Source organism: Barbus barbus (genome assembly GCF_936440315.1).
Source record: "Barbus barbus genome assembly, chromosome: 39".
NCBI classification, from domain to species: domain Eukaryota; kingdom Metazoa; phylum Chordata; class Actinopteri; order Cypriniformes; family Cyprinidae; genus Barbus; species Barbus barbus.
In genome coordinates this window covers 23,516,477-23,531,043 of record NC_136717.1, presented here as the reverse complement: position 1 = coordinate 23,531,043, position 14,567 = coordinate 23,516,477, and the positions used below count along the sequence as shown (strand labels likewise).

General features: G+C 38.1%; 2 protein-coding genes across 4 annotated transcripts in view; one reads left to right on the top strand and one right to left on the bottom strand.

The window, feature by feature from the left end:
• The window catches only part of LOC306858689 (scavenger receptor cysteine-rich domain-containing group B protein-like), a 33,227-nt gene extending 19,855 nt beyond the window's left edge, over positions 1-13,372 (bottom strand). For all 3 annotated transcript variants that reach the window (XM_079399332.1, XM_079399331.1, XM_079399333.1), the window contains exon 1: positions 13,167-13,372. The gene's annotated coding sequence lies outside the window, so the exon portion shown is untranslated. The remainder of the gene's footprint in view (positions 1-13,166) is intronic.
• Positions 940-6,690, top strand: LOC306858688 (mitogen-activated protein kinase 12-like). Its single transcript, XM_079399330.1, has 12 exons — positions 940-1,232; positions 2,225-2,354; positions 2,518-2,576; positions 2,732-2,843; positions 2,937-2,966; positions 3,217-3,264; positions 3,353-3,467; positions 5,021-5,092; positions 5,356-5,435; positions 5,539-5,617; positions 5,701-5,874; positions 6,247-6,690. The coding sequence occupies exons 1-12, from the start codon at positions 1,114-1,116 to the stop codon at positions 6,321-6,323; spliced, it is 1,095 nt and encodes a 364-aa protein (XP_079255456.1). The 5' UTR covers positions 940-1,113; the 3' UTR covers positions 6,324-6,690.
• Positions 13,373-14,567: the final 1,195 nt, after the last annotated feature.

Here is a 14,567-nt window from a genome sequence, read left to right as displayed (position 1 = left end):
GTGACATTATTTATACAATTAAGTAAATTTCTCTCAATTTTCATTATGATAACACGCAAATCAATCAATCAATCAGTAATAAATACATTTGCCATATACTGCCTTTAATTTTTACAAATGTAAAATATAGATGATTTTAGGAACAAAAAACAAAAGATTTATGAAAATAATATCAATGTCAAAGAAAATTATATTTTACAAAAAAAAAAAAAAAAAATCAACAATCCTGATTTTCTTTATGTAAAATATAATTTCTTCTTCTGAGAAAGCAATTTCAATTCAGTCTTCTGAATGTTTCTTCTGTCTAGTGAAATTAATTACACAATATTTAAAATGTATTTGGGGAACAGCAGCAGATGTTTACAGAATGAATATGTGTGTGTGTTCAAAATAGAAACTGCATTTCAGGAAGTAACATGGTTAGTGTCACAATTATTTCTCAATGTATGTTTTGGAAGATCCTGAATGACTGCTTTGATGTCATGAAACTAGTCAGCATCTTCAAGCTGAATGGAGGAAATGGGTGTGGTTTCTCACATGTGCCCTGTATGTAAATGAACATTAACTGCCCTGCTTTCAGTAAAGTACAGTGTAAAAAATTATACTAACCACTTGGTACAAACAAGTGTCACTTCTCTGATGTTGTTCAGATGTGCTGTTATGTGGCCTTAGCACTTTGCCCTTATGTAGCCTATGCTATCTGCACCCTCCTCTTGGTCTCTTGCAGATTTAACAAAGATAAAAACTGCCTTCAGCTGTTTCATTTGAACTGTTTCGGTCTTTTTCCCTTTGTGAGTGAGCCAGTCCCCTTAGCATGTATCCACTACACCCTCGCCATCTCTTTTAATAAAATTAAACTCTTTTCCTGAAAGGAGGAGTCAATCAAACCTCATTTACAGTCCGAAAACGCTGTTCAAATGTTTATTCCAGCGAGTCTCTAGTGCGTAATTGTGGAAACTTTGAACCGCCCCCAAATCCACCGGGGCTCTCCAAGTTGCGCTCCGTTTGCGCTCGTTTTCTGAGAGTTTCTTTATCAAAATACCCGATAAACAATGAGAACATAAAAAGGATAGTTTCACATTTGAAAGACATTACTTTCAACACTCTCTGAGGATGTCACTCCGAACCAGGGCAGGATTTTATCGCCAGGAGATGAACAGAACCGTTTGGGACGTGCCGGAGAGATACAGAGATCTCATTCAGATTGGAACCGGAGCGTACGGAACGGTCTGGTAAGCATATTATTAGTATTTAAAAGTTAATAATTCTTTAGCCTTTCCGAATTATTCAGTTACTTTCAGGGGATCGAATTTAAAAATAATTTTGGTTCCGTAGTTCTCGGAATTTGGTGCAAAGTGTCGTCTTACGCAATACAGCTTTCTTAATAATATTTTTGTGGTATATAACCCACTTGTTGTATATAGCTAAGTGTGTTATAAATTGGTAAGACATGGCAGTACTTTGTTCGAGCGGCGCACTCTTGCTATGGTTACCCCTGACGAACGCAGTTCTATTCGGTGCACCTCGACTAATTTGTTGCTAAAGTTAACTTTTGTGGCTGCTGAAACGTTGTATAAAAATGCTGTTTAACTATAATGCATTATTTTAAATGCCCCTCCAGTTTTGTTTGGAGCCCCAACCCCCCCAAAATCGCGTTTGTTTAATTCTGTTAAAATGACTTTGCATGTTGAAACAAAGCAATGGTCTACCGGCTCTGTAACTTCAGTAGATAGGAGGATATTTCTCAAGAGAGCTGTGCAATGAACGCTCTTAGATTGGCCTTATTTTTTAAATTGCATCATACACTTCCATCTGTTTTCTTAATTCTCCTTCAACTAAAGGCCTCGTGGCTTATCTGGGTGAAACTGTGAAACCTCTGTAAACTTTTCTCCCTTTGCAAGACAAGAGATCACATAACAAAGCCTCCCTGCTGATGCCATTGTCTGTGTTCAACAAGCAGAAGTTGCCGAACATTGTGTTGGTCTTCAGGCTTTCCGCTTTAATAGATTCTTCACTTGCCCAAGTTACTCAAGTTTTAGATTGCACACATTATGTGACGCACTCAACCTCTTTCCTGACCACATTTCAGGTCCAGACAGAGAAATGCAATCAACACGACCATGCAATGTCCACGGATGGTGGACTTCAGACTCTCAGTGGTCTTGTAGGTGGTTATAGACACAATTGTTAAGCACTGCTCTTACTCTTCTCAATATATCCAAAGTTCAGCCATTGACCGCAAGACAGGAGTGCGTGTGGCCATCAAGAAGCTCCACCGGCCGTTCCAGTCCAGACTGTTCGCCAAACGCGCTTACAGAGAGCTACGACTCCTCAAGCACATGAAACACGAGAATGTATGTTACCAACATCTACATTTACCATGTACATTATTAAAGAACTGTGTCATTAATTAATAATCACACAAGGTTGCCGTTTTCCCTTGCTTTGCCATATGTTTACATTGTTAATGTTGTTCATGCAATGTTTCCTAATATCTAATTCTAACTGACTGTTCAGGTTATTGGACTGCTGGACGCCTTTACCTCGGAAATCTTGTTGGACAGATTTCAGGATTTGTGAGTCAATTCTTTCAGTCCTAATGCACTATTTTAGGAAATTTCAACCTAAAAATCTAGATTTTACTATTATGTAACTCAGATCATTAGCAATTGTTATAAGTTCTGTCATCACAGGCCAACAATGAAACAGCAGCTAATGTCTTTTCTCTCAGTTACCTGGTGATGCCGTTTATGGGCACTGATTTGGGAAAGCTGATGAAGATGGAGAGACTAACAGAGGACAGGGTGCAGTTTCTGGTCTATCAGATACTGAGGGGTCTGAAGGTTAGGCACAGATATACACATAATCACATCTGTGAAGCACTCTGTCCTTTTTAGCTTTGTGGTAAACCTCTTGCTCTTACTCTGTTTCCACAGTACATTCATTCAGCCGGGATCATTCACAGGGTAAGTGACCTCGGAGAGTTTAAATAGATGCACAGAGGGGGTTGGGTGACCACTTCATTCAACCCTGACATTCATTCATCCTCTGTCCATCTTTTCTTTTTTATAAAGTCTGAGAAAATTTATGGAGGCGTGCATTTTTGTTTCTTTAAAAACAGGCTGTACATAATAAGTAGGAGCATTTTTACTACATTAGATGCATATGTATTAGTTGTGTTTTCTGTAAATGTCTACTTTGATTCTCGTTCTTCAGGATCTCAAACCAGGAAATCTGGCTGTGAACCAGGACTGTGAGTTGAAGGTATTAAAGCAACTCGGTCTGTAGCACAATTTAAATGAATGTCTACACCAACTTGACAAATGTAAAAGACGGTAACGTTTGTGTGCAGATCTTGGACTTTGGACTTGCACGTCAGGCAGATTCAGAGATGACGGGTTATGTTGTGACCCGCTGGTACAGAGCACCAGAGGTTATCCTCAACTGGATGCACTACTCACAAACAGGTGAGATACAGAACTACCAATAAAGACATGCACAAATAAATGTAGCATTGTTTTAACACTGTAGGACATCACAGTGAGCTCAGTATCACAATATAGTCGGCAGGTTGCACCAACTGTGCATTAGTTACAGCCAGGGCTGGATTATCCATAGACGGGATTGGGTGAGTGCCCTGGGGCACCAGCCAATAGGGGGGCACCAACCAAGTGATTAAGATAATGACTGGACCTTTAAAATATTTTCAATGTTTTGTATGTATAATTTTGCTGGAAGAGATGCAGATGCATAGAAAATGAACAGTTAATGATACAATATATACAGAGAGAATATAAAATATATGCATGCATATAAAGAATTGTGACTGGGTCAGATCACAGTGAATTTGCCCCCTTCCCCCAGTCAGAGTCAAGCATGTTTATTCACAAATGGATAGGCAGCATCAGTTTAGCGGTTGTGCGACACACAATATCACGACACATAGCCAGGGCTCTACAGTGGGACTGAAATGTACTGCGTGCAACTAAATGCTATTTGTGTTTGTGCTGAGAGGAGCTTCAAAGATTTCTACTTGCATGTTTTTGCAGCGTTGAGTAATGTATCGCAGTCGCAGACATTATGTTGATTAATGTCAATGCTCAAAATACTGGACTTTTGTTCATTGCTAAATTATGCAAGCTCACAAATCCTCTCGTTATAATAACAAACAATAAGAGATTCGTTGTGCAGTGTAGAGAGCTTCATTGATTATTATGGAACTTTTTGAGATCGCAATGAACTGAAGAGGGTGACAGCTTTTAAAGATTATTAAGGGCGTGCTTGTTCCGAAGCTGTCTGGTCATTATTGGGAGCAAGCTTGTTCTTAAGGCTATCTGGATGTAAGCGAGAACATGTTGCTTAAGCTTTTCAGGTATTGGCAGCATACTCATTAGGTCATCTGGTTAAGGTTCAACATGCTTGTGGCTATGGCATTCGTGGGTTTTGGCAACATTCTTGTTCATTCAACGGCAACATGCTTGTGGCTTAAGGCTTTGAGATTTTCGCTGTCATTTTGTGTTGGGGGGTATGGCATATGGTTTTGTTTTGGGGGGTTATTGCTGCTCACCCTGCTCTTATCCATGCTAGGCTGCATGGATGCGCAGGGAGTTCTTGCCCAGAACAGAACCATACCGCCATTCCAAACTGTATACTAATTGTCATTCATCTTTGACGATAGTGGTCCTGACAGAAATATGCATGAAATTTATTTTCACCATTAGTTATGAGAGATAAAAGAAGTTAGAATCATGGAAAAAATTAAATTCACAACATTTCAACAACTTCTGCTTACAAATTTAAAGTTTGTAATTGGATGAGGGTAAGCGTCTTATTATGCACCTATACATTACTCCATTCTGCCTTAAAAACAAATGGTGCAACCAAATTTGCAAAGTTAGTTACAGACTATCTAGTAGTTACTAAGCATCTATTGTGAACTTTATATTCCAAGTTAAGTAAGAACTTATGAACAGCTGGTTCAAAGACTGATGTGATTATTTTCTCTATTCTTCTGTTTTAGTTGATATCTGGTCAGTGGGCTGCATCATGGCGGAGATGTTGCTTGGAAGGCCACTTTTTAAAGGAAATGACCGTATCTTTTTTACAATGTAACTGAAAGATGATTTCTGCTTTTACATGTTCTAGTGACTTTGATGATTAGCTGACTGATTTAATTCAATGGAAAAATATGTTGTTATTTACATGTAGCTATCACTGCACATTTGAAAACCAGTCAACTGAACTGACTTTACTACAATCCACAGTAGAGATTAAATGGATAAATTCTGCGTTTACTGCAAAAACGTGCTTGCACTGCCTCTATTCTTTCACTGAATCCTTGACATAGACTTGCAGATTTGGACCAGCTGAGAGAGATCATGAAAATCACAGGAACACCAGCACCAGATTTCATCATGAAGCTACAAAGCCAAGATGTGAGTATATTATAGATAAAGACAAACACTAGAAGAGAAATGAACGGCATAAACACACATGCAAAACTGAGAGCATATGTGTTTTCTGCATCCACCCAAACAGGCCAAAAACTACATCAGAGGTCTACCTAAAGTACCAAAGAAGGACTTAAACACTATTTTCTTTAAAGCTAGCTCAGAAGGTAAGCCATTTCTTTCTTTTGTTATACTGTTAGGGTCAGTTGTAAGAGATATTTGTGTCTAATGAGCACCTTTTTTATTTCAGCGGTGAGCGTTCTGGAGCGGATGCTGGTTCTGGATCCTGACAAACGCGTGAGCGCTGCAGAGGCGCTTGAGCTCCCGCTGTTCACAGAGTTCAGAGAACCTGAGGAAGAGACGGAGGCCCTGCCTTATGATCACTCTATGGACAACACAGAAATGCCTCTGGATCAATGGAAACGTATGAGATAACATCATAAAGGGGTCATCGGATGCAAAATTCACTTTTCAATTTGTTTGAACATAAAAGTGTGTTGAAGTATGTGTACAAATCCATCATAAAGGTGTTTTATACACTACCATTGAGAATTTTTAACCAAAGCATGTTATAGACTTTTCATTAAGACCCTAAAGAATCATATCAACTTGTGTAAAATGGGCATCCGATGACCCCTTCAATAACTGTAATCTAAAATAAGAGAATTGCCAGGTTTTATTTCTATGGGTTAAAGTTTAGAATGACTAGCAAGAGTTGGAAAAAAATGAAGAGTGGACACAATGTACGACTCAATACTTTTCTGACTGATTGTCATTTCTGTCTGTCACTTTGCAGGTCACACTTTTACAGAGATCCTGTCATTCCAGCCACCCATCACAGAGAGCAGAGACTCCAAAGAAACGTCCCTCTAACTGAACGCAGATACACACCATATATAAAATGCATAAATGTATGCGAAAAGAAAATGGAATGAATGTAAACAATATGACAAGAGTTTGTCACAATATTGTTCAGTTATGAGGTTTCAGATTATTATACGGTTATGTAAATTCTCTTTATTACTTGACTTGCAAAATCCATTTTATACCTGCGACCAAAAACCTTTGTATATGAATGCTAGTCTTAACGATTGCAGCGTGCCAGTAGGCTTATGGTTTATTTACTTTACTGATCAGTTCCTATTTAATTTATTAATACAATTTACACGGAATATGTCGTGGTTAGCACATTGAACACTGCACCTCTTTTTTAATTAATGAATAAAACCATTTTAATGAGTGTCTCGTGATTTTTTTAGACTGAAAAACATTTGGTAGTGAAACAACTTTCACTCAGAAATTGCTAGTAAATTTCATAAATAGTTACCAAGAAACAGCAAGTACACTGACTTAAACGTGGAAGTTTGAAACAAAAGACTGAAATAGCATTTTCTTGTAAAACATGCTCCAATAATCTTTGTTGTAGTATTTATTAATTAAAAAAAAAAATCAGTGTATGTGAGTATAATTATTTGAGAATTTGCCTAAACAAATCTGATTATTTTTCAACACATAAGGTATAATAATAGATATGTATCTTCTCTCAGTGCAATAACCCTAGCTTTTCCTGAGTAAGATTGCATAACTGCGCTTACTTAAGTTTACCTTAAAACATCAAGCACCCAGCACAAAAATAAAATGGTAACATGCTTACTGCAGAAGGTGCACATGTGCTATTTTCCCACAGATGATACAGATAAAAAAAAATCCTGGATAAAGGCTGAAATTAACAAATCAATGTAACTAAAAGGTCACTTTTTTAATAAATAAAAAAGGCATTAAAGATATTTAGTGAATAAATGGCTGGGAAGTTTGTTTTATATATGTAAAACGGCGCTGCTGGCAACTAAACAAATTTTAAACAGTTTAAACTTGCTGCTAAAAAATTAAGGATTATTATTTTTTAGCACAGCATGTCTGTTCCTGAGAAATCACCTTGAAGGTAGAAATCAGTCCCACCTGTTTAAACATTGATCCCAATTGTTAAAATAACAGACTGACCTTAAGCTCCATATGTGACAATAAGGACTGAGGTCTTCTGAGGCCCTGCCTTATGATTACTCTATGGACAACACAGAAATGCCTCTGGATCAATGGAAACGTATGAGATAACATCGTAAAGGGGTCATTTCACTTTTTCACTTTTCAATTTGTTTGAACATAAAAGTGTGTTGGAAGTATGTGTACACATCCATCATATAATGATAAAAATCCACCCAGTGTTTATTAAAAAAATCCCCTTTCTCAAATCAGGCTGTTCTGAGAGCCCTGTCAGAATGATGTAGTTCTGTACAGACCGCTCCCACGAGAGTTGATTGACAAGGCCGCCTTATCTTAGACCTGCCCAGAGTGAGCTGAGTGAACTGTCCACCATTGTGTCAGCTCCGGTGCAGGGGAAGACAAGATGTCTCCGATTAAGCGATTGAAGTGTTTAGTTGTTGGATACAATAATGAATATAGCAGTCGTCATTTACTCCTGACAGAGGATTAAAGTTACTTTTGCTTTGAAGTGAATGCCCCAGTCTGCCTAAATGTGTCTATATTCGCACAAATCATTCATGATCCAGCTTTATGTACAGAAGTGAGTATAAGGGTTTTTTATGAACCTTTAGCCAGTTTCACTGCTGAAGTTTATTATGCTCCATAGATATATATATATATATATATACCTAGATGCCTCATTATCGACTGTTTCTATGGGCCGCGATATGCAAGCCATCCGCCATTTATGGAACGGTCTGCGAATCTTTGAGCGTATTGACTGTGTGCGTCTACAACAGCAAGCAAAGTCCCTTTAAGGTCAAGTCAAGTCACTCGGCGGCCATCTTTGAAACACCTCTCGGGCATCCAAGTGCAACTCCTATCTCTTTGAATGGGGAAACATCAAATTCTCCAAAGCTGTTCATTAAGCTAACTATTAAATTCCATATTTGAAATCACCAAATAAATCTGACAACAACTGTGTCATAAATTTTGTTTCTTTTGCTCAAATAGTGTTATAAGAAGCTTATTTTTCAGGCTAAGATCAATCAGTGCGCATGCACAATCCTGAGCGCACGTCTAAAGCCCGGCTCACACTGTGCGATTTTGGCCACGATTTGGTCGTCTGAGACAAATTTTGAAAATCCTAAAATCCTAAAAGATTCCTATAATCCTAGGCTAAAATCGGTTGTTTAGATCGCTGGTTTGACATGTTCACCGACAGCCGATTAATGGCCGTTGCGATAATTTTTTTCCTCCGATTAAATTCTGGCAGTGTCAGAAGATTTCAGACACTTTCCTGCAGTGTGACATCTCCTACGACGACCGTCAAACCAAGAACCAATAGGAGCACTGAACTTGATGACGCAATTAGCGCGACAACTTCAAACCATTCATTATTTGTAAAAACAATATATGTACAAAGTAAAGTTTACTTAAAGTTTATTTATTAAGGGGCAGGATGTTTAAACTCGAATAACAAAATTACCTCAAGTTCGCTCTGTAGAACTGGAAGTCCATAAAGTCCTCTTTGCCCAGCCATGACTTGCTCCACACACTTCCTCTTTTTCTTTGTTTTTTTTTCTTTTTTTACATCAAGGCATGTAATTAATAAAACTAACGCTACACGTTGCTGTTGTTTGCTAGCTACCATTATAGCGAGAGAACGCGGGTCACGTATTGATGACGTAAAACTCCGGACAAGTCTTCTTGAGTACGTCCGTTTTTGTAAAAAAAAAAAAAAAAAAAAAGTACGTCCGTTTTTGTCGCGTCTTGACTGTCGTACAGTCTGACATTAAGACAACTGAGATCCTACAGTCTGACATGGGGATCATGTTCGTACAGTGTGACAAGCAACAATCGCAAAAGACTATTAAAAATCGCACAGTGTGAGCCCGGCTTTAGAAAGCTGACTGTTTCTATAGCAACCGGGTCTTCTAACTGCAGCTGCAGTGACGCACTGACTTACCGATTAGCCATTGGCTCTTTCGTTCAGAAGGCGGGGCTTATTGTGATAGAGCGGCCATATTAAGCGCTGCATTTTTCCCCATGCAAAACTATACAAGTGACACGTCTTGGGTATTCTATAGTCTTTGCAGCAAGTTATACGCTTGTGTATCTTTGAATATTCATTGATGATTAGGAGTCTACACATATCTATGGTCTGCTCGTAACTCCACGGAAGAGAGGGGCGGAGTGTTCTATTGGAATTATCGTAAATACAAGCTTCCTAGTCGGAAATAGGACATGAACGACCTTAGAGAGGCCATATGGCAATTTCCCGACTAGGAAAGTCGTATTTACGATAATTCCGATAGAACGTGAATGCACCATAAAACACGGCGCTCGAATTTTAAAAGTTGTTCAACACTCCTCGTGACCTTGTGTTTTTCCCCATTCCACTGCCCGTGTCTCGCATTTTTCAAAGCTAAAACGTGTTCTGTGTGAATGCTGCAAAAGACTCGAGACGTGAGTGCAACGGTCAGCTGTGTGTTTGAGTGTTGCGTAGGCCTATGAGAGATATCAGAAACCTGCACGTTAAGTCGTCAATCACTTTTCTTTTTTTGACACCCTCCCCATATTAAAAGGGAGGAAATGTACTGGTAAAAGCATTTTGGAAAGTTAAGTTGTGTGTTCTAATGGCACATACACATGCAAAGGAACTCAATTCAGTTCCTCACTGTTTTTGTCTATCTATTGTAGGTGGATCATGAGCCAAGCTCTAAAAAGTCGGATAACTGCCCAAGTCTGTCATTGGCTTGAAACCAATGGTTTAGGCAAATGTTGTGACTCCTTCAAAGGTGAGAGACATCATGGAAATGTATCAGTGTCATTTTTGTGCTGTGAAGAATGTGTCAGTGTTGAAGTATTTAAGGCACATGCAATGTTTCCATGAAAGTGAACCAAACTTCTCTGTAGAATGCAAGTTTGGTTGCCCAAACATATACAAAAAAATAAGCTCTTACCGCGTTCATATATTTCGTAAACACAATAAATGGACTCAACCCTGTCAAAGAAATGAAGCTCCAGATGTTGCACAAGAAGAACACAATTCTGAAGAAGATTGTGATGAAATAGTTCACGTCGACTCCTTTCAGGAACAATTAAGCCATTTTACTGAAAGCATAAAGAGACATTTTGCTTTATTTTGCTTAAAGCTTCAAGAGCAACATGTTGTCTCAAAGACCGTCACACACAGTGTTTCCAACGAGGTGAAAAGTTTGATCGAATTGTTCAATGAACAGTACAGAGACCTTCTTAAGAATTGCCTCTCCGAATTAGGAATATGGCCAGATTCTCATGACAATCTTACACTTTTGCTTGAAATTTATCTATTTGGACAGTGTTTTGAACATGTGGTTTCAGATTATAAATTTGAACGATACTGTGTGACAGAATTTGGTTTGATTGAACCAACTGAGTATGTGTTAGGATTTGACACAAGTGGAAAAAAGGAAACATTTCAGTATATTTCTATTCTGGAAGTCCTTAAACAAATTCTACAGATGAGGGAAGTGTTCCATGCTTTCCAGGAGGAAAATGTTTCAGATGAAGGCATTTTAAAGGATTTCACTGATGGATTGCATTTTAAAAGGCACACATTTTTCAGTTGTCACACCACTGAAGAATTGTTGAAGTTACAGTTGTACACAGATGAGTTTGAAATCACAAACTGTCTTGGTTCAAAAAAACTCATCCACAAAATTGCATGTATATACTTTGATCTTGGCAATATACCACTGAAGTACCGGTCACAACTGAAGAACATACATGTTGCCATTCTTGTCAGAAACAAGTTCTTGCAAAAGTATGGTTATGAACCTCTACTCCAGCCCCTCATCCGTGATCTTAAATATTTACAAACCAATGGTGTGACCGTTGAAATGGATAAGGAGTACCACACAATTCAGTATCAGCTGATAACCTATCAGCCCATGGACTGGTTGGCTTCAGCAAATGCTTCAGTCATGGTTTCATTTGCCGTTACTGCCTGTGTCACCATGATGAAATTAATAAAAAAAACTGATGAGACCCTCTGTACTCTTCGAACTCCTGAGACTCATAGTCAACATTTAAAATTGGAAAATGCCAACCCTCTCTACGGGGTTACTGGACTTTGCCCTTTTATGCAGATACCTCATTTTGAGGTAACACAATCTTTCCCGCCTGATTTGATGCATGACATTTTGGAGGGAGTGATCCCAAAATTGCTCAAACTTGTCTTACATAAGCTACATGAGCAAAGAGTTGTCACTCTTCAGCAGTTCAACAAACAAATGCAGGAATTCTCCTTTGGACCAAATGACATTAAGTCAAAGCCTGTGTTGTTGAAGCCAACAGTGTTTCAAAGCAGTGCAATTCCAGTGAAAAGCTCACACTCTTCAGACTTCTACCTTTCATCATTGGTAGCTTTGTACGTGAGAATAATGCTTACTGGTGTCTTTATCTGTTACTCCGCTCAGTGAGTGACAATTTTTGCACCAGTCATAAGAAAGAGCTGGTTCAGTCAACTCAGAGGTCTGATTACAGACTTTCTCTCAAGTTTTCAGAAACTTTATCCAGAAAGTTTCACACCAAAATTTCATTTTTTTGGTTCATTATCCTTACTTGATTGAACATTTTGGACCATTAAGGGCACATTGGTGTCTAAGATATGAAGCCAAACATCTCTATTTCAAAAGACTTTAGTTTTAACCCTTATAACTTTATACTTCCACATTTAATCCACAAATTTCTGATAGCTTTTTTGAGAGGGTTCAGGCATTCACACCCATTATAAGTGATGATAATATGAGTTTCATTCTTTCATTAAAATAGTACAGACTTTTTACAAAAATATTAATAGCAATGTGTCTTTGGTTAATGGTGTTTCTCCTCGGTTTGTGATTAGTAGGGGTATCAGACAAGGGTGTCCCATATCACCTTTTTTATTTTTATTGGTCGCTGAGTTTCTTAATATTTTTTATTACTCACTGCTTAGATGTTCAGGGTATTCTAGGACAGGACATACTTTTCTACCTAATCAACTGGCGGATGACACCTGTCTGTTTTTAAAAGATGAGAAGCAGGTTCCTCTTATTTTGGATGCTTTGAATTTATTTTCTAATGCTTCTGGTCTCTCAGTCAATGGAAATAAGAGTGAAATTATGCCTGTTCACAGTCTGGACAAAGATCAGATAGAAGGTATTGAGGTCAAAAATTCTGTAAGATATTTAGGTATTTTAATTAGTAAATCTCCAACTGATAGAATTGTAGAGAATTTTTCGCAACGGATACAAAAATCTAAGAATATTTTCAATTGTTGGTTTCAAAGAAACGTAACCATTTATGGTCATGTTTTGATATCTAAAGCAGAAGGTATTTACAGGACTGTTTATCCAGCTTTGTCTTTATATGTTCATCTATTGACTCTATGTTATTTAAATTTTTGTGGAAAAATAAAACTGAATATGGTAAAAGGAAGACACTGATTAGAAATACTTTGTTTATGGTAACTATTATTTATTTACTTTCTTTTTATATTTCTTTTTTGTTAATACTTTTTTTAGGCAATTACTGTTTTGTATTCTGATTGTGTATGAATTTATTTGTGTATGTTTTTGTATTTTGAAATCTCCGCATCCACACCTACTTACACAATCATGGCAAGGACAAAGCAAAGATGACACAAGCATATTCTAGCAAAAACCATCATGGATAAGTTGTGTGAAACAAAGCAAAATCAACGTTACTCACCCATCAAGATGAAATAACACAAGCTCGGCGTCGATTCTTGAGTTCGCTCCACTGCTGGAAAGCTGCTGATTGGCTACAACTTAAGTGTGTTTTGGGACTCCGTCAATGAGGTCAAAAGAGTAAAAAAAAAAAAAAAAAAAAAAAAAAAAAAAACGCTTAGTGCACGTTTAAGGAGGGCCCGGTGTTCTGTAATACTCAGTTCCTGTAAAAAACTGTTCCAGTGGGTGGAGTTTATGTGAATAGTCATTAGTTGCCCTGTTGTGGGCGTGTCCTTGAAACAAGAACTGAAACTATTCGTGCATGCTCCTCAAATCGCTACGTGTTTAATGGATTATTTCGAAAAGGTAATGAAGTATCAATGTTCAGCATTAAAACATTAACTGCAACAGTGTCAAAAAAAAAATCTTTTTGATGTGTAACTTTTATATATTTCATTTGTGGGGCTTTAATTAATGTATTTAATTTTTAGATTAGCCTACCTAGTTGTCATTGGTGACTAGTACTGCAGTGTGTAGCTACAACAATGCCTGAAACAAACCTCTACAAATGTATCTGTGGCATAATAAAATGTATAGAAGCTAGTCTGGTGTCAGTATCCTGTCATTCTTTCTTTTTTTCATCATCTTCTTTTTTTTTTTTTAATAGCCAGTATTTCCCAGCCTCCACAGCTCCATCAGTAGCTTTATCAACACCAAACTACAAATATTCCTTTTTCTCATATTATATTATGTATGTCATGAATCTGGTGTATGAACTTCCGTTAACTCACCACCAGAGGTCACTCGCTCACCACATGGACTCTTGCACCACACTAACTGTTGCACGCCACCTCAGAGCACAATTCCCATCATCCATTGCACTGAGGACACACAGCTGATTGCACTGATCACACACCCTACATAAACCATGGACTTCCTCTTCCTCTCTGCCGAGTATTGTATTGCGTTTATCACTCCCCTAGTGTTAGCTGCCTTACCGAGCCATTCTGTGTTTTTCTGTTTAGTTCCAGTATTGTTCTGCATTTATAACTCTCCTAGTTTTAGCTGCGATACGGAACCCTCTTTGTTGTCATAGTCTTGCCTTGTATGTTTTTCTAGTGTTTTGATTCTTGCCCATGTTTCCTGGATTTACCCTTTTCCTTGCCGTTTGGACTCCGTTTGCACCTCTCTTGGACTACTGCTCGTATACCTGGATTATCTCTCTGCCTTGCCCTGTTGGATATTGCTCGCCGATCGCCGACTCTCGCTAGCCCTTGGATTGCTTGTCCGTACCATACCTGTTTGCCCTTGTTTGACCCTGCCTGTTTATTGACTATGTTTATAAATAAAAGCTTGCCCTTGGATCCGCACGTCTCACATCTTGTTTGCCCCGTTACAATGTATCATGTAAATTATAATTAAA